General features: G+C 42.8%; 1 protein-coding gene across 1 annotated transcript in view; it reads left to right on the top strand.

The window, feature by feature from the left end:
• The window catches only part of Pi4k2a (phosphatidylinositol 4-kinase type 2 alpha), a 33,069-nt gene that overhangs the window by 968 nt on the left and 5,417 nt on the right, over positions 1-26,684 (top strand). The window contains exons 2-8 of the mRNA XM_036169488.1: positions 9,859-10,059; positions 14,207-14,338; positions 14,764-14,917; positions 22,158-22,219; positions 24,137-24,236; positions 25,328-25,461; positions 25,922-25,981. Of these exons, the coding sequence (XP_036025381.1) occupies positions 9,859-10,059; positions 14,207-14,338; positions 14,764-14,917; positions 22,158-22,219; positions 24,137-24,236; positions 25,328-25,461; positions 25,922-25,981 (843 nt within the window). The remainder of the gene's footprint in view (positions 1-9,858; positions 10,060-14,206; positions 14,339-14,763; positions 14,918-22,157; positions 22,220-24,136; positions 24,237-25,327; positions 25,462-25,921; positions 25,982-26,684) is intronic.

The raw sequence follows: 26,684 nt of genomic DNA on the forward strand, positions 1-26,684 counted from the left end.
GGGATCCCGGGTTTCTTATTAACAGTCATTGGTGACAGCGTGGGTAGACACTGATGAGCCATCTGCCCTGGTTGTTGCTCACTTCTGGGAAAAGGTTCACATCGTTGCTTATGGTTCCTCGGTTTAGAGCGTGGAGCTTTAAACACAAGAGGCCGTCTCCTGCCCTCTAATTTCTCCCTCAAGCCTATCAGCAGTTTGCTTAGCTAAGGCAGAGTTTTGCTGACCTTAATTTTGTCCCCGGATTCTGGCCTGGGAGTATGGAAATAGGATAACATGGGGCATGAGGTGACCAGGGCAGCTGAGAAGTGATCTTTATTCTTTTGAGAACTTCATAAGAATTTAAAACTTTTGGACACAGATCAGACCAGAGTTACTAGAGGAATAGTGGGTCAAGATATGTGAGCTCTTTCCTGTTGGTGTTTTCAGATGTGCCAAAATAGTTCATTTTTAAAATGTACTATTATGGGTATTAAAATAATGGGTGTTAAAATTGCCTCAAAATCCCCTTGTATTCCCCCCCACCCCCCCAGATAGGGTTTCTCTGTGTAGCCCTGGCTGCCCTGGAACTCACTCTGTAGAGCAGGCTGGCCTTGAGCTCAGATTTCCTCCTGCTTCTATCTCCCAGGTGCTGGGATTAAAAGCAGGTGTCACCACTGTGAAGCTAGTCCCTTGTATTTTTTTGAATGAACTTAAAATTTTTCCTTTAATTTTTAGAATGTTATTTATGTGTATTGATACTTTGCCTGCATTTATGTGTCTGTGAACCATGTGCATGCCTGATGCTGGGATAAGCCAGAAGGGGGTGTCGGGTCCCCTAGAACTGGAGTTGCAGATGGTTGTGTGCTGTCATGTGGGTGCTGAGAATTGAACCCTGGGTCCTCTAGAAGAGCAGCCTGTGCTCTTAGCTTCTGAGCCATCTCTCCAGCCCCTGTGAGGGCTCTTTAGATGGGTAGGTAGCATGCTGTTGTGTGTCTAAGTGGCCAGGGTGGGCTGTGACTTGTAGCTCTTGATAGAGTTCATTGAATAATTCATTCACCCAGAGTTGTCCCTGAGATTACCAAAACCAGAGAGCAGTTCTGTCAACTTTGTATAAACTGGATTGGAGAAAGCTTTGAGAATATGCAGGTCTGATTCAGCTCTCAGCACAACAAAACAAGTCAGCAAGATTTTATCTTTTGTGTTTGGGGGGGCAGAATGAGACTTAAGGTACTTGCGTTTTGGGGGGCAAGTAATAGCATGTTGTCTGGATCTTGTGATATCTATAGGAAGAGTTTTGTTTTTTCTCATTTAGAAGTATATCAGGGCCAGGTGGTGATGGCTGCACTCCCCTTTAATCCCAGCATTTGGGAGACAGAAGCAGGGGGATCTCTGGTCTTTAGAGCAAGTTCCAGGACAGCCAGAGCTACACAGAAACCCTGTCTCGAAAAACCTTTAAAAAAAGAAGTATGTCATATCAGCTGGGGAATGATCTGGTGCTCTGTTAGGTGGGCTCTGTCACCTCAGTACATACAGAGGACAGATTATAGATCAAGGGGGTTTGTTCCTGTTGTTTTGTTTTTGGTGGTGTTCAGGATCCCAGTCTCTAATTTTCTGGCCAGTGCTCTCTGTTAGTGTTAAATCTACACACAGATGTCCCCCAAAATTATTAATATGATTGCCCTGCTCCCACTGAAAATGTGGTTGAAGACAGAGGAGCACTTCCTATAAATGCTTGTTGGAGAGTTAGACTGGCCACAGACACACAGTAGTTGGTATTGTCACCTTAGAATCTACACCAAATGTATTTATTTAATTTATTTAATGCTTAGATAGTACTTACCTTATGCCAGTACTATGTTTAAGTGCTTTATGAAAACTGACACTTATTCCCCATAACCATCTTAGAGGTTGGTACTATTTTATCTTCACAGGTGACAGTGAGGTGCAATGTAAATGATTTGCACAAAGTCCCTCCCCTAGTAAGGCAGGCATCTTGGCTCCTGAGGTCCTGCTCCTGGAAGTCAGGCATCTGAATTCACAGTTTCTCTTTTTAGCTCTGGTGTTGGTTAGTATTGCACTTGCCTGTGTGTGATGGATATTTTAAAATAATAATGACAAAAAAAGGTTTATTAGTCTCAAATATAAAGGAAGTCTATAGACTTTCACTTCAATTCCAGATTCAATTCCAGATTTAGCTGTCCTTAGCATGCGGCCTACACTGCATCTTCTAAGATGGCTATTCAGGCTGCTTGCTTGCTAGCCTTTGGAAGAAGGGAGAGAAAGAGTGTGTCTCCGCCCTCTCGGACCCGTCCTAGAGGTTGCACCGGATTTTTCTGCCTACAGCCTATTGTCCAGAACATAGTTGTAGTACTTAGTGTCTGGGAGTTGTAGTTTTTATCTTGCTTACAAGATAAATTAGATGTCTTATGTCAGGCAGAAGGGGGAAACAGGAGGAACCAGTAGTGTGTGTGATAACTATTTTGGAAATAGTCTGAAATATTCTTTTTTGATATTTTAAAATTAATTTTTTGTTGTTTGTTTTTGAGACAAGATTTCACTATGTAGCCCTGGCTGGCTTGAAGCTCACTATGTTGACCCGGCCTTGTTATGGCTAGAATTAGAGGTGTACAGCACCATGCCCAGTCTATTTTCACCTTTATTTATTTTATTTATGAGTGTGTCTGCAGGTTTGTATGCCACTTGTATGTGAGTGCCCAAGGAGGTCAGAAGTGAGTGTTGGACCCCCTGGAACTAGGGCTGCAGGCAGTTGGGAGCCATCTGATGTAGGTGATGCAAATTGTTCTCAGGCACTCTAGAAGAGCAGCAAGTATTCCATCTCATTCTGAAAGATGCTTGACCATGACAGCCTTGATTTCACTTCCCAGTTTGTGGTAGTTTCTGCCACACCATAATCAAGTAAGAACCTGGAACAGTAAAATGGAAAACGCTAGATTAGAAGTTGTCATGGTGATATGTGCTCACATTACCCCTCCTCACTTACATTGTTGGTGCTTTGGATCTCATGTTCACTCAACTACAAATGTATTTCCTCAGAATTTACTCTTTTATGATCTTCATATTCCCAGGAATTGCATAACATGTGATCTAACTAGTTTAAGACAATTAATGAGCCAGGTATGGTGGTGCAGGCCTATAACCCCAGCCCTCAGGAGGCAGAGGCAAGTGGAGCTCTGCAGACTTGAGGTCACCCTGATTTACATAGTGCCTTCCAGGCCAGCCAGACCCTGTCACCAGAGAGAGAGAGAGAGAGAGAGAGAGAGAGAGGAGGGAGAGGAGAGGGAGAGGAATTAAGTGAGATGTCACACATGAAAGCCCCTTAGCAGGTACATAGTCAAGAATTTTCTCCATTTTGCCCTTTTGTTTTTTTTTTTTCTCTTTTAAAACAGGGTCTTGGGTTGGGGATTTAGCTCAGTAGCAAGCACAAGGCCCTGGGTTTGATCCTTAGCTCAAAACAAACAAACAAACAAACAAATGAACAAAACCCCAAAACACCAGGGTCTTGGGTAGCTCAGTCTAGCTATTTAGCCAAGAATGACTTTGGTACTCTTGATTCTCCTGCCTGTACCTCCTGAATTCCTGGGATTACAGGCATGTTCCTTCATTTTGCCCTCTTACCAGTTATATACCTATTGACCTCTGTATTAGGATTTCTTGGATACATGGTGTTGTGTAAGGCAGAAGTAGTATAATTTTGAGAGGATATTCTCATAACCACTGAGACTAGCAATTCATTAACTAATGCTCTTTAGTCTGCATAAAATTACCAATTGCAGTGTCTGTAGGGATATCCATCCACATATTCTAGGAACTTTATATCCTATCAGTGATTTCAACCTTAAAATTATATATATACTTACACACACACAAAAAAATTATGTATTTATTTGATTTTTTTTTTTTTTTTTTTTTTTTTGAGACAGGTTCTCACTGTGTGTGTAGCCTTACAAGACTGAAATTTTGTGGACCCAGACTGGCTAACTCAGAGATCCATCAGCCTCTGCCTTGTGAGTGCTGGGATTAAAGGTCTTCACTACTATTCTAGTTTGCTTCCTTCCTTCCTTTATTTATTTATTGCCAGAGCTGAGGACGGAACCCAGGGCCTTGCACTTGCTAGGCAAGCGCTCTAGCACTGAGTTAAATCCCCAACCCCTTATTTTATTTTTTTAAGGCAGGGGCCTACTGTGTAGATTTGGCTGGCCTGGAACTCATAGTGATTGCCCACCTCTTCCTCCTGAGCTGAGATTAAAGGTGTGCACCACCATGCTCAGCCTATGTTATTTTTTCTTTAAATCTGTTTATTTACTTATTGTATGTGTACATGTGCCTCTAAAAATAACATTTTAAAAAGGTTTTCTTATTTGTATGTACATAAGAAGAGCATTCAATATGTGAATATTTGAAGAACAGCAAAAGACGTCATTTTTATGAGAAGATGTTGATGTATGTGAGATTGGGACCAGTCAGATGGCTCAATGGAAGGTGCTCACAACCGAGCCTGATGGCCAAGTTCAGTTCCCCAGAACCGGGTATGGTAAGGTAGAACTGACTTCCTCAAGTGCTCTTCTGACACCCATCCAGAAGAATTCTTAAATCTTCCACTTGGTTAAGAACCAGATTGATAAGCATCACCAGATCTTAAGGAGCGAAACACTTGAACAATATAATGACTGCTCATACCCTATATGGATGTAGGTCATGAGATTTGAAGCTTTATCTGCCATCTGGTACAGGGAGCTTTCTCACGCCCAAGTTACCAGTGCAATGGTTCACAGTGCACAGTAGTGTGGCCTAGGGATCACTAAAAATGTCTTTTGAGGGCTCAGGGATGAGTATTTTCATAATAGTCGCAAGGCTTTATTTGTCTGCTCTTACTCTCATTTCCCTTTGTGTGGAGAGCAGAGATGTGAAGAGATCACATGATGTGAGATACAGAAACCTTAAATACCAAGGAAGGAATGAGAAGGCAGTGAGTTTCCATTAACTCAGATATTACATAGCTTGGCAAAACTGTTTTAAAAATGGTATTTTCATTAAAATTTGGTTATGTTAATATGTAGTGTTTTTTTTATTAAATTAATATTTTTAACATTTCAGCTTTAGTTTCAAATATAGGAAGTATAGCTTTTACCCACAAAAATGAAAGCTTTTGGGGTAATCTTATTTATTTATTTTTTGACTGATTTTATTTTATGTGTATGAGTGTTTTGCCTGCATGTATGTATGTGCACCACATGTGTGTCTGCTGTTTGCAGTGGTCAGAAGATAACCTAGGTGCTCTGGAAGTAGAGTTACAGATGATTGTGAACCACTCTCTGGGTGCTAGAAAATTAACCTGGGTATTCTGCAAGAGCAGCAAGTGTTCTTAACCACTGAGCCATCTCTCCAGCCCCAGAGTCTTTTAAAAAACAATATTTTAATTAATTCTTTGAGAATTCCATATAGTGTATTTTGATCATATTCATATACCTCCATTCCTGCTAGGTCCATCCTCTCCACCTGACCTCCCTTGGAGTTCTTTTAAAATATTATTTTAATCTAGTCTTTGTTGCCTTCTATTCTTGGTAGTGGGGCCTGCTCTGGAGTATTATTGTCCTAACAAGGATCATGCTGTTAAGAAGACTGCCTCCCCCTCTCTTTGGGGTGGGGGTCTTAACAATTTTTAACAATTTAAGGGAATTCTAGTACTGTACTACCATGCCTATCTCGAAGGAACTCTTTTTTTTGTTTTTTGTTTTTTTCGAGACAGGGTTTCTCTATAGCTTTGGAGGCTATTCTGGAACTCACTTTGTAGACCAGGCTGGCCTCCAACTCACAGAGATCCATCTGCCTCTGTCTCCCGAGTGCTGGGATTAAAGGCATGAGCCACCACCGCCTGGCTCGAAGGAACTCTTGAGAGAAAAAAGTTTGAGAACCTCCCATGTTGTGTGTACCAGACATAACATTTTTTTTACATCTTTTTTCTTTCCTTTTTTTTTTTTTTTTTTGGCGTGGGGGTGGGGTAGGATGTTTTTCGAGACAGGGTTTCTCTGTATAGTTTTGGTGCCTGTCCTGGATCTCACTCTGTAGCCCAGGCTGGCCTCTAACTCACAGAGATCTGCCTGCCTCTGCCTCCTGAGTGCTGGGATCAAAGGTGAGTGTCACCACCACCCAACTGTATTTTGTTTTACATTGTACTTATTTTGAAGGTTTACACACATAGGGACACAATGCAATTAGAGGTCAGAAGACAACGTATGTTCTGGGGATTGAATTCAGGTCATCAGACTTGATGGCAAGTACTTTTTAACCTGCTGAGCACTCTGGCTAGCCCCTGAATTTAAAGAAAACAACAACAACAACAACAACAAAACTTTTAACTAAAGGTCACTTCTATGTATATTACTGTGCATGAGTGATTTATTTGAACTAAAGTTTTAAGTTCTTGGGAAAAAGAACTACTTCCTTTTAATTTTTCTTTTCTTTTCTTTTCTTTTTTCTTTTTTTCTCTCCTTTATTTGGAGCCTGTCCTGTAGATCAGGCTGGCCTCAAACTCATAGAGATCTGCTTGCCTCTGCCTCCCAAGTGCTGAGATAAAAGGCGTATGCCACCACCGTCTGGCTTTTTCTTTGTTTTCCTTCCTTCCTTCCTTCTTTCCTTCTTTCTTTCTTTTTCTTTTCTTTTCTTTTTTTCTTTCTTTTTTTTTTTTTCTTTTTTGAGGCAGAGTCTTAACTATATAGCCCAGGCATGCACCACCACACCTGGATGGTTTTGTTTATTGAGAGGGAGTCTCAGGATTGTTTCCCAGGCTAGCCTTGTACCCCTGGACTCCAGTGATCTTCATTCTTTCTGATGGGTAGCTGGGGCTGCAGATACGTGACATTCTGTCTTTTCAGGGGTCTTTTTTTATCACACCCTTATGCTGGCCTCTGCTAGTTAGCTATCTGAAACTTAGGTTCCAGTAATTGGTTATGGGTTCTGACACCAGCTAGTGAGAAGTTTCTTGGTTCTTGGTATGGTTGTGTTTTTATTCACAGACTACTACTTAAGGTATCTGCATTATTCTTCCTTAAACAGGGAAACTAGTAAGTGGCTGTTTAGAAAAGATGCTTTTAAAATCAGCACCGAACTGAGATGTTCTGGGTGTAGCAGAGGAATTGACTATCTAGGGAGAGAGAGTGGTGAGGAAAACAGTCATATTCTTTCTTAGTGAATACTGGTATGTAAATTTGAGTGGTTTTAGAGTTTGTCCTCCATGGAAGAGGAGAATATTCTTGATTTGTCAGTAGCATAGCTCACTATATGCAGTCAACATGGCTTTGGAAATTAGGACAGAGACTTTGTGTCTGTTGGGGAAATCTACCACATGCTTACACAAACTAGGTCCTGATCAAACTTGAGCAGAACTGGATTGCACTGAGGTCTGTTGTTAGTCCTATAGTCTCCCCCTCTCTGACTGTCCTGGCTCTCCATTCTCCCACCCCTTTCATTCCCTCAGTTATTTCACGCCTACAGTATTCTCCAATGAAGCCCCTGTGTGACAGCGATAACCATAATTTTTAATTCCTTTGAAGAGCCAACTAATGCTTGACTCATAGTGGGAGGAAATTGAGGAGCCTGACAGGTCAGTACATAAATGACACTTGTCTGTAATTTGGCCTTCAAGTTCTGCTTTAAATGGAAGAATTTAATTTACTCCCGGTACTTCTCAGCCCTCACTGGTGTCTGGAATATCTTCATCTCCTTCCCACAGGAGGTTGCATGTTGCAAGCTGCACTGTTGAGGAGTGTTTCAGCAGCCTCATCAGCCCTGCTTTCAGCTGAGAGCCTGGGGCCGTTTCTCTGGTTTCAGAGACTGGATTCCAGATGAGCACAGAGGTTGGCATGCCACAGTTTCTTACTAGCCACTTTGGATAAGAAAGTAATTCTGTGGCTGCACACATCTTTAATCCCAGCACTGTGGAGGCAGAGACAGGCAGATTTCTGTGAGTTCAACTAGTTTGGTCTATAGAACAAGTTACGGGCCAGCCAGTGTCTTTAAATAAAAGTAACTACAAAAACTCTTATAATATGGTTTATATTGTACAAGTTTGACCTAGAGAATAAATTTATTCTTTTTGGAAGGAAAAAGAGAGTTCTCTTGCCTTTTCAAATCCTTGCAAGGAGTTTTTGAAGGATGTGACTTCAAGATTTAACTGATTCTTGATAGAGATGGGATGAATAAGTTCACTAGTACTCAGTTAATGGAGGCAGATGGGTACGTGTTGTCTCCTGTGACCTACCCTAACTCAGGAAGTTATGCCCTGAGTTATGCCTCATGACTCAAACAACCCTGGGTTGACTGTGAATTAAGGGAAGACAAAAAAGGAAGAAAAAGAGTCATAAGATGAATTACTTTGTTAGCATATCTGCTTTCTTCCTTTGAATTGCCAGTTTGGTTTCTGGATGGAATGAGATAAGTAAATCCAGAGTCCTAAGGTTTTGTGAAAGAAACCATTCAGAGTCTAGGCTTGGTGCAGCACACCTTTAACCCCAGCACTTGAGAGGTAGAGGAGCTGGATCTCTTGAGTTTGAGGTCAGAGGGTCTGCACAGCTGTGTTCCATGCCAGCCAGGGATATGCAGTAAGACCCTCTCTCCACAAAAACAGGAGGAGGAAAACAGATTAATTGCTGTAGGCTAGAGAAAATGAATTGTGGGCTTTTTTCTTAAGCCTGTGCCTATCAGAATTAAGAGAAACCCAATTCTAACCACATTCTTTTTTCCTGCTATGATTTTTGTTTCCTCTTTGGTTGCTTTGTTATTAGATTGTGTTTCTTAAACTTTTCAAAGTTTTGTTAACACCCAGGAGATGGGATAATAAGACTAATAGAGGAAATGGGTCACTGATAACAATTTTCTTAACTTCATTCCATAATACTTCGTGTTCTTTGTTTTCTCTGCTAGACTGAAACCATTTTCTTAACTTCATTCCATAATACTTCGTGTTCTTTGTTTTCTCTGCTAGACTGAAAGCCAGCCAGCCCAACAATCCTCCTGTCTCCACCCATTTTGGAGCTGAGGTTACAGGCATTTGCAGGGATGCTCAGCTTGCTACTTGGGTTCCAGGACCTAAGTTCTGATCCTCACAGTTACAAAGCAAGTGCTCTTAACTGCTGAGCCATCTCTCCATCCCTGAATCTTTATGTAATTGATAGAAATGACAATATTTACACATACACACACCCTGGAGGTTGGAGTTTGATGGTATTAAGTTTCTGGCATACTGCAATAAAGTATTAATGGGATAAATGGAACAGGGATTCTTACAATAAAATGTAATCCATTATAAAATAATATTTCATTTTTGGGAAAAGGATTAATTTTAGGCTATTGATATATAGTGGGTTATATCCTTTTAGAGAGGACAGAGCAATGCTGTATTAGCATAGAATTGTTGCCCATCAAGATGTGTTAGCAAACTAGATGGTGATGGTGTTTGCCTGTAATCCCAGCACTTGGGAGACAGAGGCAGGTGGATCTCTGAGTTTGAGGCCAGCCTGGTCTACAAAGCAAGTTCCAGGACAACCAGGACTGTTAACACAGAGAAACCCTGTCTCCAAAAACAAAGACAAAACAAAAGATGTATTACCAAGCTGGCTTGTGGGTTTTGCTCCTAGAAGCATACATTTACTTTGAAGCAGAGTTACAGCAGAGAAGAGCGATGGGAAACACAGGAGTGAAACAAGAAGAATGAGAGTCTTGCTGTCTTTGGCCATAGCTCTTTGTAGCAGCCTGTCTCCACCGAATCAAAGGCCTTATAATGCTAAGTGTGTGATCTGCTACTCAGCTTCTCCCAGACTTCCAAATCACCTTCCCTGTCCTCTTTTTCTTTTGTCCATGTAGAAGATTGTTGCTGTCTTCAAACCCAAGAATGAAGAGCCATACGGGCACCTTAATCCGAAATGGACCAAGTGGCTACAGAAGTTGTGCTGTCCATGCTGCTTTGGCCGTGACTGCCTTGTCCTCAACCAGGGCTATCTCTCAGAGGCAGGGGCTAGCTTGGTGGACCAAAAACTGGAACTCAACATTGTTCCCCGTACAAAGGTCAGTGACCCATTTCTGGGAGCTTTAGTGCTTTGCTAAAGGTTTGCTGGGCCCTGACCTCTATTAGTGGAGCGGAGGGTCCAGGGAGGTCTTGTTTAAATATGAGATAGTCAGCAGCCTTTTGGGGGTACATGGTAGGAATAGGCTTACAGTTTGATCATCTGATAAAAGCTATTCTCAGAAGGACACATACACATTTTATATACAATCTTATGAATCTCACAGGCGCTTTGTGCACTTCCTTGGTCTTTGTATCCCAGGAAGTCACAAGCTGGTTATAAACTGCTCATTCACAAAGACTTTTGGATCAAGATTGAGTACACAGTTTCTCAGTTTTTTTCTTTCCTTCCTTCTCTCCCATTTCTTTCTTTTTTTTTAAAATAAAAATAATTCTGTGTGTGTATCTGCATGTGTGTGTGCGCGTTCATGTATGCAAGTGCCAACAAAGACCAGAAGAAGGCATTGGATCCTCGACTTGGAAACACACGTGATCTGAATCTCCTCATATGGGTGCTAGGAACCGAACTCCACTCCTGGAAGAGCAGCAAGTGCTCTTAACCACTGAGTCATGGCTCTTAACCACTGAGTCATGTCTCCAGTCCCTCTTTCTTTTTAAGGGACAAGGTCTGTCATGTTGCCCCAAAGAGTTTTAAGCACAATATCTTCACGTGACCCACCTGCTTTAGCTCCCAAGTGCCTGAGTCTATAGAGTGCCGCCATGCCTGCCTCATGCAGGGTTAGGTAAAGAGGATTTGGCTGGGCTGAGGGTTAGGGTAAAATATCGGTCTCAGCTCCCTGCAGAAGACTGACGTGGAATTTCCCTCATCCACCTTCATGCCGTGGAAGCCTGGGGGCTGGTCTGAGTATATCAGACTCGAGGGCCTGGCTTGGGTGTGTAGCTCAGTGCTAGAACACTTACTCAGCATGTGCAAGGCCTGGGTTCAAGCCACAACACCACAAGGAGTGAAGGAAGAGGGAGAATGGGGGGAGAGGAGGAAGGAGAAGGAAAGGGCCAGTTCTAGACAGATTCACGTATAGTGTAGATTTTCACACCCCTTGTATGTGTTGTGATATGTTAGTTGAGATTCTGATAAAGAGTTAGGATCCTATTCCCCTTTCCAATTTGAAACAGTGCTTGAATCCATACTTGATTTCATATGACTTCAGGGCATTTACTAACACTAGTTTAAGAACATCTCATATGATAATTTTTGCTTCAGACTCTGGTCACTCACCTGAAGTCCTCTTAGATTAGCCCCATCCTACACTCTAGAAGCCTTTTATGCATTCCCTGCTCAGTGTTCTATCATTTCCTCTCTTGGCTAGGCAAGTAGCACAGAGCCACAAGCGTTTCCTGGCTTGCTCTGCTGGTGTTTCCAGGGTGCAGTGCCTAAGGGTCTGAGGCTTGAGTTTGAATTCTACTCAGTATCTTTTTCTCTTATTGGAGACGAAGTCTTGTTATGTAGCCTAGACTGGCCTTCACTTGTGATTTTCCTGCCTCAACTTCCTGAGTGCTGAGATCATAGCATTGGCCTCTAGCTTTTTATTTGTGTGACCCATGGGCAAAGCAGTGAGTCCCCTAGTGCGTGTTCAGTGTCCTCCCCGTAAAACTAGAGCTAGATAGAGTTTTATTTAGTAGAGTGACTATCAAATTATACAAGATTATCTATATAAAACACACAGCCTAGAAAAACACATAGGCATAATGTAAATACTCTATGTATCTTGTGATTTTTTTTTTTTAATATCTTTAGGGTTTTGTTTTTTTTTTTTTTTTTTGAGCTGAGGATCGAACTCGGGGTCTTGCGCTTGCTAGGCAAGCGCTCTACCACTGAGATAAATCCCCAACCCATATCTTTAGTTTTTTGATAATTATATAATTTTCGCCAGGCGGTGGTGGTGCACGCCTTTAATCCCAGCATTCGGGAGGCAGAGCCAGGCAGATCTCTGTAAGTTTGAGGCCAGCCTGAGCTACAAAGCGAGATCCAGGAAAGGTGCAAAACTACCCATAGAAACCCTGTCTCGAAAAATAAAAACAAACAAGAATCATATAATTTTCATTTCTCCCTTCCCTTGTACACCCCTCTTTGTTCTTTTTCAAATTCATGGCCTCTTTGTCTTGAATTATTTGTGTGTGTGGTGGTGGTGGTGGTGGTGCACACCATGTTCGGTCTGTATGATGTTATTTTGATAGATGTTGTCAAGGCTGTTCATTTGGTGTTGAATAACCAGTAGGTGCTCTTGCCTGGGAAAAGCTGTCTGCTCTGCCCTCAGCAGTCCTTAGTTGCCTGTAGTTCTTTGTCCAGGGTTGAGGCCTCGTGGGCTTTTCCCCCTCCCGCGTTAGCTTGTCTATTTGTTGTGTCCTTGTTCAGCTCATGTTTAGGCAGCCATTTTAGTGATACTTCATGGACATAGCTTCTGACATTTCTAGAAGACAGTCTCACAGCAGGCTCCCTATTCCTCTGGCTCTTTTAGTCTTTCCGCCCCTTGTCCACCATGATCTCTGAGTCTCAGGTGTAAGAGTTGCCATGTGCCGGGCAGTGGTGGCTCATGCCTTTAATCCCAGACAGGTGGATCTCTGTTTGTGGCTAGCTTGGTCTACAGAGTGAGATCCAAGACAGACACCAAAACTACATGGAGAAACCCTGTCTTGAAAAACCAAAAAAAAAAAAAAAGAATGTATGTAGATGTATTAGTGGAGACTGTGCTCCACATCTCTGCATGTTGATCAGTTATAGTTTTTCATACTGGTCTCTGTGGCAAAGATAAGTTTGCTTGATGAGGGGTCTTGTGGTGTTTATATACGCTGTTGTAATTATTAGGTACCCCTACAGCTCTTCATTAGGGGACATGAACGAGTTCTTAGGACCTCCGGCATCAGACTCAACAACACAAAAACACTTGTCTTCCATGAGGCTGAGATGAGACAGAAGAATGTAAGAGCAATCTCTTCCCTTTGCTGCTTGTCCTATTCTTGTGACAGGATTCCTTCCAGCTGATCAGATCATCTGTCACTATGGAAACAGGGCCCATGCTGTGAAGATGCTTCAAGAGTAAAGTTCTAGTTCTCAGTCACTGACTTTTGATTCTTGTTCCAGTGAGGTAGTGAGAGTTTCATTAGTCATACAGGGAAAAAGGGTTGTAAATAAATCTATAGCAGGGAAAAGATGCTTTAGAGTTTGAACAAGCCAGAGGTTTCAAGTGGAAACTGGAAAAACAGGTTGTTTTCTTTTTTGTTTTTGAGACAGGGTTTCTCTGTGTAGCCCTGGCTACCTTGGAACTCACTTTGTAGACCAGGCTGGCCTTGAACTCACAGAGATCTGCTTGCCTCTGCCTCCCGAGCTCTGGGATGATAGTAGGAGCACATATGTCTAGGCTCACACGTTGACATCAGAGGGCCACTTGTGGGAGTCCATGCTCACTTTTCACAGTTACAGGTTCTGGGGACCAGATTCAGGTTGTCAGACTTGGTGGCAAGAACCCTTACCCACCGGGCTGTCTCACCAGCCTTTTCTTTCCTTTGTGGCTCTTTTCTCCCCTCCTCTTTTTCTCCCTCCCTTCCCTCTCCTCCCCTCCGCCCCCCCCCCCTTCTCTTTCCCTTTTCACTGTCTTTGTCCCCTTTCCTGTTTGAGACCAGGTCTCACACTATAGCTCATTCTGGCCAGAAACTATGTAGACCAGGCTGGCTTCAACCTTGTGCGGAACTCCCTGTCTTTGCCTCTTAAATGCTGAGATCACAGACATGTATTCCTATGTCCAAGTCATTCATATCACAAGGGATATGATATCATTATATGGTGTGGCTTTGCCATCTCAGAGCCCTTCATGTACAGCTTCACAGGTAAGGAAATATGAACTGAAAGAATTGTGGAAGATTCTAGAAGCTAGGCTCAGAAGTGATATATATATATATTATATATATATATAATATATATATATATAAATTATATATATATATATATAATTTTATCAACATTCTATTATTCAAAATTAGCCATATTGACTACCTTGGGCCATAAGACTGAGAAATGCTTTTTCTTCCCTGGAAGAAGAACAGTATTACTGATCATCCAGCTGTTCTCCGCCACAGTGGTCTTCTTTCTGAAACTTAACTCTAACCTAAATATCTTCTCTCTCTCCTCTGCAGGTAGTGTACCTGGCCAGTGAGACCTTCAACTACAGTGCCATTGATCGAGTGAAGTCCAGGGGCAAGCGGCTCGCACTAGAGAAAGTGCCAAAAGTTGGGCAGCGGTTTAACCGCATTGGGCTGCCACCAAAGGTATGGATTGTCCCTGTGTGACATAACAAAGTTGATGGCCTGTGGAGGCATAATCACTCAGGGGAAACAGGTACCTGCAGGCTTGACTTGGTCGTGTGGATGACCTGCCCTGAGGCTCTTGTCTTTCTCACTTCTGTCAGAGATCTCAGGGTTGAGAAGTAGCTCTCAGGGACTATAGACCTAACAGTCCTCACTTTATTCCTCTAGAGTCTAGACCATTTGGATAGACTTCTTCAGCTTGGGTAGATGACTCTTTGCCATCCCCTTTCTCCTGTACTTAGAAGGAAATGAAGGCAGGAGACGTGGAGAAATGCTCCTTTTCTTTGATGGGAATTCCACAGGGCCTTTGTGGGTCTCTGGCTTACTCCTGGGGTCTTTAACTTGGCCTCTGCAGAAATGATTTTGTTCCTTCCATTGGGTTGCAGGTCGGGTCATTCCAACTCTTTGTGGAAGGCTACAAAGATGCAGACTATTGGCTGCGGCGTTTTGAAGCAGAGCCTCTCCCTGAGAACACTAACCGACAACTGCTGTTACAGTTTGAGCGGTTAGTGGTGCTGGACTACATCATCCGCAACACTGGTGAGCACCCCAGGTGCTCCCTCCCATACCTTGTGCCAGACTGCTGAAGGTTGAGGTGGGCCTGGAGGGCTGCAGGACCGGAGTCAGGACCTCGTGACGATAGTGTTGTCTTGTGTTCCAAAGGGGATGCATTTTAGAGAGGGCCTGGGAGACCAATTTTCTGAGTTCTATTTTGTCCATAAACAGCATCTGCAAGTTACTAGATGTGAGGCCTGGAGTCAGGATTTACCCGGCTTTCCCAAAACACTGAATAGCGCATTCAGTCTTGATTCCTAGTCATTCTTAGAGATTGAATAAGGCAGTATTATCTTTCTATGACTTTTTGAAAAGATTCTTGCCTTGGGTCATTGCTTTTCTTTTGTTGCTTGTTGAAACAGGGTTTCTCTGTGTATCTCCTGGCTGGCCTGGGACTCTCTATGTAGACCAAACTGGCCTTGAACTCACAGGAGATCCACCTGCGTTTGTGTTACCAAGTGCTGGGATTAAGTAGGCCATGGCACCTGGAATGATTTTTTTTTTCTTTAAATATGCTGGTGAACTTGAATTCATCAGACCTGACCAAGTCTACACGTAGCAGGGAGTTTTTGATTACTAATCAATCTCCTTAGGAGATTTTCTGATTCTTTGTGATTTAATCATGGCAAGTTTTGTGTGTCTAGGACTTTTTCCATATCTGGGTCATTGAGTTTGTCGTAACATTGTTTTTAGTGTTAAATTCTTTTTATTTTTATAGAATTGTTGGAAATACTTGTGCTTTCATTTTTGAGCTTTTTTTTTTTCTTATTCCATCTAACTAAAGGTTTGTCCCTTGTGTTGATGTTTGCTTGTGTGTTTTGGGTTTTTGAGATAGGATTTGACCATGTGACTTTGGCTGTCCTGGAAGTCTCTATGTGGCCCAGGCTGGCCTCAATCTCACCAAGATCCTCTGCACCTGCCTCCTGTAAGTGCTGTGACTAAAGGCATGTGCCACCATGTGCCACCACAGGTAACTGGTGGTCTTATGAGCAGCTTTGGTGTCACAGTTCTCTCCTTTTCATTGACCCCTGTTCAGTGTACTTCTGCTCCAGTGTTTCATCCTTCCTCGGTAGCTTTTGCCTCAGTTTGTTCTTTTCCTACTTCTGCACAATGGAAGGTGAAGCTGTGGATTGGTAAGCTTTCTCATTTGCAGTGTGAGCATTTATAGTGATAACTCTATCACTAAACACTGTGCCGTTAGGTCCTTTACAGTTGGGTAAGGTGTGTATTTGTTTCCATTGTCTCTTAACTTCTTCTTTCATCCATTGGTTATGCAGTTTTGTAAATTTTCTGTTTTCCCTTTTTTTTGGAGGTGAGGTGGGGGTGGGGAACAAGGTTACACCTTGTAGCCCAGGCTGTTCTGGAGTTTGCTGTGTAGCTCAGGCTAGTCTAGAACTCATTGCACTATTTCTGCATTCCTGGAATTCGGGCATGAGCCCCTGTGCCTAACTTTCTAGTTTTCTATTTGCTATTGCTTGGTTACTAACTTTATTCCATAATTTTCTTTTATTCATAGTTTTGCTCTCTGTTGTTTCTGTTACCTGTGGTTAACTGGTCAGAAAATATTAAATGGGAAGGTCCAGAAATAAATAATGCATAACTTTTATATAACTACAAAAAAAAACAAAAACAAAAACCATTCCAAGTAGCTTCAAGTTTCTTGCTGTCTCACCCAGGATGTGAATCATCCCTTTGTTCAGCATTTCTGCATTGCAGAATTACTTGTCTGTCAGTTTTAGTGATCTTAGTCCCTCAGCTGTTGCCATAAGAATCTCTTATTTTGCAGAATAGTAGGTCCTAAATACAACACAGACAATTGGGATACACCAAAGAAAAGCTGTAAAGTAGTTCCTTTAAGTGAAAAGATAACTTTATCAGCATATGGATGTGAGGGGAGAGGAAAACAGTCTCTGTGGTTTGGTACTCCAGCTGCAGGAATTAACTGGAGTCTTGGAACACACCCTTTTGGTTAAGGGGGACCTGTCCTTTGCTGTTACCTGTTGTTTGAGAATCTATTGACAGTCTGTGGCTTTGATCCGTCCTGGAAAATGTCTCATGTACAGTGAGAAGCAAGTGTGAGGAAAAGAGGAGAGTTGTGTGTGCATATGTGTCTGTTAGACCTTGCCTAACAGGGCTGGGCTCTTCTGTGCACATACCTTTGAAGAATAATTAAAGAAAAGGAAGCCAAAACACAAAGATATATGCAAATGCTGAAATTAGAAAACCAGGCAGAAGCTGAGCATGGTGGTGCATGCCTTTAATCCCAGCATCTAGGAGGCAGGGGCAAGAAGATAGATCTTGAGTTCAAGGCCTGCTTGTTCTACAGAGTGAGTTCCAGGACAGCCAGGACTAGTTTGAAAAACCAAGTAGGTAACAAATAGTAGGCAAATCTTTGTCTCTGTTTAGTTTCTGTGCTGTGATGTTTTTAATAAAATCACTGGATGGTGTCTTAAAAAACACTATTCAAGTGTCATAGTATCCAAATTGTCTCATGGAAAAAAAGTAGTTTTTGTTTTGTTTTAAAATAGGGTCTCACTGGCCTCAAACTTGGAGATCTGCCTGCCTCTTCCTCCTGAGTGCTGGGGCTAAAGGTGTGTACCATTGCACCTCACAAAAGTTCATCTGTTAAAATGATCTAAACAAGGTTCACTTACTACATTTGGTTAATGCATTCCATAGTACCTTTTATTCTGAAAAAGCCCATCAACCTCCCATTTTCAGTTTGTTGAAGCAACTGGGTACTTATTCTGTAGAATCTTTCTTCCTATTGACAGATTGAGTATATTCCATTCCCCGTGTTTCTTTTTCTAGGGGTCGGGTTCCTCTGTATGTCCTTGAACTCAAAGAGATCCACCTGCCTCTGCCTCCTAAGTGCTGGGATTAAACGTGTGTACAGCTACTACAGGGCTCAGGATTGAATTTTTTTTTTAAACTGAGGATTGAACCCAGGGCCTTGCGCTTGCCAGGCAAGCGCTCTACCACTGAGCTAAATCCCCAATCCCAGGATTGAATTTTTAATAAAGTTTATTTTGTTGTAAAATAGTATGACAAAATACTGTAAGAATAGTATTAAACAATTCCCATGGGGTAAAACCTTTTCATCCTAGCACTTGGAAGGCTGAAGCAGGAGGATTTAAGTTCAAGGCTAACATGGGCAAGGTAGGATGCTGTCTCAAAAAAATAAAATAATTCCTGGGCCAGCAAGATGACTCGATGGGTAAGGCATTTGCTACTATGACTGCCTGAGTTCGATCGCCAGGACCTATGTGTTAAATGGAGGAGTTGACTCATGCAAGTTGTTCTTTTCATATGTGTGCCATAACACATGACCCCCTTCCCTGATTTTTAAAATATAATTTAAAAAAAAAAAACTTTTTAAAGTTGGGCAGTGGTGGCACATGCCTTTAATCCCAGTACCCAGGAGGAAAAGGCAGGTAGATCTCTGTGAGTTTGAGGTCAGTCTGGTCTACAGGGCGAGTTCCAGAACAGCTAGGACTGTACAGAGAAAGAAACCTCATTTTGAAAAACCAGAAAATGAAAACAAAACTTTTTGAGACTTAGTGGGTTTCCCCATGCAGCCTTGGCTGGTCTGGAGCTTGCTGTATAGACCAGGCTGGTCTCAAACTCACAGATTTGCCTGCCTCTGACTCCTCAGTAATGGGTTTGAAGTACATCTTCTAGGTCAGTGGCAGAGTGTCTGCTTAGCATACGCAAGGCCCCAGCAGAACTCTGAATCTTAATAGTTTCTCGTATCTGCTCGACTAATCTCTGTCCCCATAGGTTTTCTCTAATGGTCATGAACACATTTTTATTACATTGATTTGTTTTTGGGGGGTTAAGAGAGTCATGTGTGCCATTGCACATGTGTGGAGGTAAGAGGACAATTTCAGGAGTCATTTCTCACTTTCTACCTTGTGGGTCCTAGGGACTGATTTTTAGGGGTAAGCACCCTTACCTGCTGTGCTGTCTTGCTGCTGCCCACCCGTAGCATGCCCGTATGTATTTTTTCTTGAATAATCTTAAGTTAAAGATATGTTGCCTCTTTTCCCTAAGTATTTCCTAAATACAAGGATACTCTAATATAACAATAGTACAGCTATACACATTTAGTAGTGCTATTATCAGATCTGCAGACTGAATTCATTTGTTTTCTTTATAATGTCTTCATTGTGAAATAAAGTTCTGGATCCTAGTCATGTAGTACAGGGCTGTATTTTCAGCACTGGGGAGGTAGAGGCAGGAGGAAGTCCTTGCCTATGCAACCAGTTAGAGGCCAGTGGTGGGCCATAAGCAAGACATCTGTACCACTAGTTATGTCTAGTTGTTAATTCTCTTATTTACCCTTTAGTCTGGAAGAGTTGTCAGTCTAGCATGATGTTGCCATTTTGGAAGACTGATTTAAAAGGCTAGTGATTCTTTTGCTTGTGTGTTTTAGAACGCTGTTCAGCTTGGTGTATCTGTTTTCTCATGATTAGCTTAAATTAAGCATGTTTTGGCAGGAGTGTCACAGAAGTGGTATTTTGTTCTTAGAGCAGCATCAGGAAGCACATAGCACCTCATTATTGATGCTAATTTTGGTGACTTGAGTCTCTTGGATTTTCTGTTGTATATCCATATTTGGTGTGGGAGCATCTCTTTCTATAGGTGGTAGATAGAAGGTAGAATGTAGTAGGTAGACAGACATTCAGGTCACTGGTGTCATGCCCTTGAAGTAAGAGGTCTTGAGGCCCTGGTCCCTTCTCCTTTTTCTGTTTGACCCCTGACTGTGAGGTGAGCATCCTCCTTCACCATATTCTTCCTGTGTTCTGCTTCCCTCAGACCCAAAGGCAACAGGGCCAGGTGACTATGGGCCAAATGAGATGTTTTTTCCTCAGAAGCTAATTTCTTTCCCACGTACTTTGTCACAGAGTGGGACAAAAACACTTGTTCTTGTTTGTGTGTTGAGATAGTCTCTTTATGTAGGTAGCCCAGCTGTCCTAGCACTCTGTACATCAGGCTGGCCCCAAACTCAGAGGTCCACCTCTCTACCTGAGGGCTGGGACTACAGGTGTGCACCACCCAGCCACATAAATTTTGATTTATTTATCACTTTCTGTTCTTATTTATTTTGATGCTCAAGTTGTCCCTGATTTGGCAGTGTTCCTGTGCTCTTTTGATTTTATCTGTTATAAGCACTTCCTTAATTTCTGGTACAAGATATTCTGGGTTCATCTTCTAGTCTTGAGCTGGAATCTGCCGTTTCTCTGATGTTCCTCTTACTGGAAGAGGGTATATTTACAGCTGTGAGAATTTTCATCCAGACACAGGCTTATTTTAGCCTTTCTTTTTGTTTGATTTATAATTCCTTTCCTCTTACAGACAGACCAGGCTCCCATTTCAATTATTTACAATACAGTAAATCCAGAAAATTTACAATAATTTACTTATTTGTTTAATCCTAGACAACACAGAAAGTAGTTTCAGAATTGCTAAAGGGAGGAAAAAATACTAGGTAGATATGAAACTTGGTAAAACCATTAACTTGTCCTCAAATTGCAGAATTATCTAGTATTACCGTTTCCTCATCCTCCTTTCCCCTTTCCTTGGCCTCCTTTTCTGCACCCTCGCCCATTTCTTTCCTTCCCTTCTTTTTAGACATCCTGTATCTGTACTGGCCATGAATGTTCTCTTCCTGTCTCAAGCCTCACTCATTCAGGATTATAGGCTTGTGACACCATACCCAACTACAGAGTACTTTGCCCACCTGCAAGGATATTTTATTCATCGAGTGTTCATCTTTTAAAAATATGGCTTAATGCTGGGAGGTGGTGGTGCACGCCTTTAATCCCAGTGCTCAGGAGGCAGAGGCAGGAGAATCTCTGTGAGTTCAAGGGCAGTCTGGTTTTACAGGGAGAGTTCCAGGACAGCCAGGACTACACACAGAAACCCCATCTGGACTCCCCCAGCTCCTCCCCCCACCCAAGAAAAGGCTTACCAGATTGAGTTGTTTCCACTTTGACTGGTCCTCTTGTTGTTTGTTTCCGATGTGTGCATGCGTGGGTGGCCTTTCCATGTGAACCTGTGATCTTTCTGCCTCAGTCTCCTGAGTGATCCTCCTTGTCTTCTTTCATTTTTTATTTTATTTTGTTATTGTTGTTGGTTGATGTTGAGACAGGGTCTCACCTTGTAGCCTGTCCTGGAACTTGCTATGTAGACAAGACTGGGGTTAGAAGAGATCCACCTCCCTTTGGGTCCCAAGTGCTGGCACTAAAGATGTGCTCCACCAGCCCGTGTAGCTTGAGTTCTAATTCCCACAATTGTGATTTTTCAGTCCTCGAATTGCTACTTGGTCTTTTTTAATTTTCTCTTGTTTTCTGCTGACATTTTAGTCTTGCCTTTAATCTAATTTTTTTCCTTGGTGTTTTTGAGACTGAATCTTACTTAGGCCAGGCTGACCTTGAACTCCTAATCTTCCTGCCACCTGAGTGCTGGTGTCATAGGCACATATCACCGCTCCTGGTTGTACATTTTATCTTCTGGAAGATATTATTTTACTTGGACATTAAAAAGCCTATATAAGCTATCTCCCTTGTTTGGAGGCTCTGTGTTGTTTAGTGTTCTCATTTCTGGTTTAGTTTGTCATTTTTGTCTCTGTGTACTTGGTTAGTCTGGTTGTCAGACACTTTTTATCAGAAACTGTAAAGCTGTTTGAAAGGTTCCGGTGCTGGTGTAACATCTTGTCTGGAGTATGTTTATGCAGGGCCAGCGCCTAAGTCACTAGCAGCCCCCGGGGTCACTTTAGCCTCAGGTATTGAGGAGGAGCTTGGCTGGCTTCCAAGATAGATTGCAGGTTTTTACCCTCTAGAGTCAAGGCTATGAGTAGGAACACTGTCCTATTCCTGGCCTTCTAGCAGCCTCTTCCCAAATCAGTGGGTAGCTGGAGCAGGAAAGAAGCCACAAAGACTGGGCCCTTCCTATGGGTGCTCTTTCTCTCCTGGACCTGGCGCTTAAGATTCCTTCCCACTCCTTCCCTTTCTTCCTTTCTTCCAAGACAGTCTTGTGGTAAATAAGGTAGGCTGGCCTTGAATTTAAGATCCTCCTGCCTCAGCCTCCTGAGTACTGGGATTTTGACTCAGATTTTTATATGATCTCAGTTGGAGGAATGGTCCAGGTATCCCAAATGTTTAATCCATCATTCCTAAAATCCAACAGCTTATTTCTACTAACCTTATGTTTCTGTTGGCAGACCGAGGCAACGACAACTGGCTGATTAAATACGACTGCCCAATGGATAGTGCTGGCTGTCGGGTAAGAGGTTGGTCTGTATCTCAAAGAGGAGGAGGATGGAAAGGGGTAACCCTTAAACAATAGAGACACAAACTGGAGATTTAGGTCACCAAAGTTCACAAGAGTCAGAGACACAGGGGTTTAAAGTTAATACTTGGTATAGTTTTTTCAGTGTGTGTTTAAGGAGCATCCTGCTGCGTGGAATAGCATTAAGAAAAGGAGTAGCTTTGGAGCACGTTGTGTACTCTTTCCTTTGAGCTTCGTGCTGCACCATAGTGTAGTAAAGGTCTGAAAAAGATTACATTAAGTGACTGCCTAGTATTGGTTAGCCCAGCGGTTCCTACCTTCTTAAGCCGTGGGGTACTTTTTACAGAGGACTCAGACTCCACAAGTCAAGAAGAAGCTGCTTCAATGCCTTTTTCCCCACAAGTTTTTTTTCCTTTTAAGATTCATTTCTTGTATATGAATGTTTTGCCTACATAAATGTCTATGTACCACGTGTGCCTGGTGCCTACAGAGGCCAGAAGAGTGCATCTGATCTACAGATGGCTGCGTGTCCACACGTGGGTGCTGGGAATCAAATGTCTGTTCTCTGGAAAAGCGACCAGTCTCTTAACCTCTGAGCCCCGTCTCTTCAGCCTCAACACCAGGGAATCTGATTCAGGGATCCTAGAACTGTAACTCCTGTTCCTGTGATGGCGTTAGTGGAGCCTGAAGAAATGGAACTGAGTAGACATAATGTCCCTGGCAGAGCCTGCCAAGGTATCTCAGTTAAAAAGTGGAAAACTCAGTTCCTGTCTTTTTGTTGTTTGGTTTTTTGTTTGTTTTGTTTTGGTTTTTTTTTTTTTTTTTTTTTTTTGAGACAGATTTTCTCCATGTAGCCCTGGCTGTACTGGAACTTGCTCTGTAAACTAGGCTGGCCTTGAACTCGCAGAGAGCCACCTGCCTCTGCCTCCTGAATGCTGGGGTTAAAGGCGTTCACCACTACTGCCCAACTTGTCCTTTTCATTTGTATATATCACTGAGGCATGACTACCTTGTGTAGAAGCCAGCCATCAGTTATCTTGATTCTGTTTTCTCTCTAGAAAATGGGAACTTTATCATTACCAGTGAAGTCATATCTGAGCTAAGTTCCACACTAAAAGACCTTGGCTGCTGATACAGATTTTTCTTTCTTTCTATTCTCAAATTTCTCACTGTTTTACCTCAGAATGATTTACAACTATTTTTTTTTTTTGTTTGTTTTTTGTTGTTTGGTTTGGTTTGGTTTGGTTTTGATTTTTTGAGGCGGGGTTACTCTGTGTAGTTTTGGTGCCTGTCCTGGATCTCACTCTGTAGACCAGGCTCGAACTCACAGAGATCCGCCTGGCTCTGCCAGTGCTGGGGTTAAAGGTGTGTGCCACCTCCTCCTGGCCTATCTTTGTTTTATGATCACCCTTCTAAGGACTCAGGCAGGTCCTGGGTAAACTGCACATGTGCCGTGATGAGAGAGTCTCTAGTAGTGTATATGGTAGACACATGTAACACCAGCACTCAGGAGGTATAGACTAGCCTGAGCAACATAGTAAGACCACTGTCTCTGGGAGTCGGGGTGGGCTCCTGAGAACATTGAGCAGACTGTAAATGGAGCAGATGCCACTAATAAACCAAGTCCAGAGAACAGTATGGAAACCAGTAGAGGTTAGATCTAAGTAAGCCCAAGGCGGGGCTGAGATGAGGTGTATTGTTAATATTTATTTGTTGTTTTAAGGCAGGATTTCTCTGTGTAGCCCTGGCTGTCCTGGAACTCACTCTATATAGACCAGGCTGGCTTTTTGGACTAACAGAGGTCCCCCTGCCTCTGTCTCATGAGTGCTAGGATTAAAGGTATAAACCATCCCCATCCTCCCTTCTTGCTGTATTTTAAAGGGCCTGAGCAAGTCTCTCTTTGTTCTGCAGGAAACAGATTGGGTGGTGGTCAAGGAGCCAGTTATCAAGGTGGCTGCCATAGACAATGGGCTAGCTTTCCCACTGAAGCATCCTGACTCCTGGAGGGCATGTAAGTTTAAGAGCAATGGGCTGTGCTCTGGCTCATTGCTGCAGTAGGACTGGCCTAAGCATGAATGAAATCCTGTAGCTTTAGGTCTTTTATACAGTGGCCAGCAGCATATGGTAACTGTTCCATGGTATAAACTATTTAAATTTTTACTATTTATATTTTCCACTGGAGGTGTATGGGTAATGAGAAAGTAGAAGCATATGGGCTGGGTATATAGTATGTGCAAGGCCTCTGGGTTCCATCCCAATTTATGAAAAATAAATAAGTCAGTCAGTATAAAGATGAGTTTTCTCATTTCTACAGGGTTTCCCTGTGTAACAGCTCTGGCTGTCTTGGAACTCATTTTGTAGGCTGGCCTCAGACTCACAGAGATCCACCTGCTTCTGCCTTCCAGTGCTGGGATTAAAGGTGTGCACCATCACTGCCGGCCATTTTGCATTCTTTTTTTTTTTTTTTTTTAAGATTTATGTATTTATTATGTATACAGTGTTCTGCCTACATGCATCCTTGCAGGCCAGAAGAGGGCACCAGATCTCATTACAGATGGTTATGAGCCACCATGTGGTTGCTGGGAATTGAACTCAGGACCTCTGGAAGAGCAGTCAGTGCTCTTAACCTCTGAGCCATCTCTCCAGCCCCCCCCCCCCTTGCATTCTTAAACTCATCTTTTCATAAGTTACTTCATTTGGGTCTCTGCAGATAAATTGCCCTCAGTGTTTTGTCTTCCTTGGTGTACTCCATACCCCATTTTAACCGATAATTATGAAAAGGAAAAGAAATACCAGTAGGGAATCACCAGCCCCCTTTGTAGCACCAGCCTTCACTTTCAGGCCAGCAAGTAGTTGCACCTAGCTAGGCCTGTTTGGAAGGTCATGTCACCTGGGAAAGAGCTCTGAGATTGGGCAGCTCTGGGTGTGGCTCCTGAGTCCTTTGCTCACAAAGTCTTAGGGTCAGCAGCACTTGGAAATGGATTTTGTTGGTTTTCTGCTGTGTGTCAGGGAAGAGTTGTTTTCTCTTTGACAGAACACTGATAGAAGACCCAGGGGGACTTTTCCAGCACCGGTTTTGCTTTGAGCCTTTTCTCTTTTCAGATCCTTTTTACTGGGCCTGGCTGCCCCAGGCAAAAGTCCCATTCTCTCAGGAGATCAAAGATTTGATCCTTCCAAAGATTTCAGATCCTAACTTCGTCAAGGACTTGGAGGAGGACCTATATGAACTCTTCAAGGTCAGCCCTGAGGAAAAAGGCATTGTCCGTGGTGGTTCTGATTAGTCCTGAACAAGCCATGAAGGCTGTTGTCTCACACTTGTCTGACTTGAATTAGCCGGAAGAGCAGGGTTACCACATACCAGCTGAAGCTGGTTTGGAGGGATTGAAAGAAAGGGCAGCCCTAGTGCTAGGATGATGTAACTCGGTTTGTAGGGCACTTACTTAGATACAGAAAGCCCTGGGTTCCATCTCCAGCACCACCTAGATCCTGTGTGGTGTGGCACTTAACAGGGGGAGGCTGGAGGATCCGAAGATCAGGGTTCCCAGGGTCAGGAAATACTCTAGGTACTTCCTGCCACTGCTTCCTTTCAGTGGACTTACTAAACTACGCTTAGAAACTTAAGTAGGGGAGAAAAAAATGGGTTCCTGAGATGCCTTCACATGGGTTCCATCATCTTCCTCTGCCCTTCTCTTACAGAAAGATCCTGGTTTCGACAGGGGCCAGTTCCATAGACAGATTGCTGTCATGAGGGGCCAGGTAAGCCTGGAACTTCAAGTATGTGTCATATATATTTGTGACTCTCTCCCAAACTTCAGGAGAGAGGAAAGGTAGCCTCTGCAATCTCCTACCTGTTCCATAGTGTTGATACAAACCAGAGTTTGCTGACGCACTTGCTGAATGTTTTGCCTATACTAGTTGCTGGGTGTATTATTGGTAAATAAACCACACACCCTGGCCTCGAGCTGCTCAAGGCTGCATGCCTCAGTGGCTGAGAACTGGGCTCTGGAGCCAGGTCACCCCACCAGTTCTGTGATGCTGGGCAGGAGTCTGATTTTCTTGTTTATAAAATAGGGGAATAACTGTACCTAGTCTGTTGTGGACAAGTGCATGAGAGAATTCATGGTAAGAGTCAAGTGAAAATCCTGCCTGGCACATGGAAGCAGGCTGAGCCTTGCTATGGTTATAATTTTGTCATTTGAGTTACAAGTTGTATTATTCTCCCTTTCTACTTCACCTTCAGAGGGAACTACAGAAACTCGGCATTGTCAAAACTCTGTAGGCCTGAACATGGATGTGTACACTCTTAATTCCAGCACTCAGGAGGCAAAAGCAGGTGGATTTTTGTGAATTTGAGGCCAGCCTGTTCTATATAGTGAGTTCCAGGGCAGCCAGGGCTATGTAGTTAGATCCTATCTCAAAAACAAAATGAAACTGTAGGATATTGGTTTCATACGTATTA

Source organism: Onychomys torridus, chromosome 1, assembly GCF_903995425.1.
Source record: "Onychomys torridus chromosome 1, mOncTor1.1, whole genome shotgun sequence".
Lineage (NCBI taxonomy): Eukaryota > Metazoa > Chordata > Mammalia > Rodentia > Cricetidae > Onychomys > Onychomys torridus.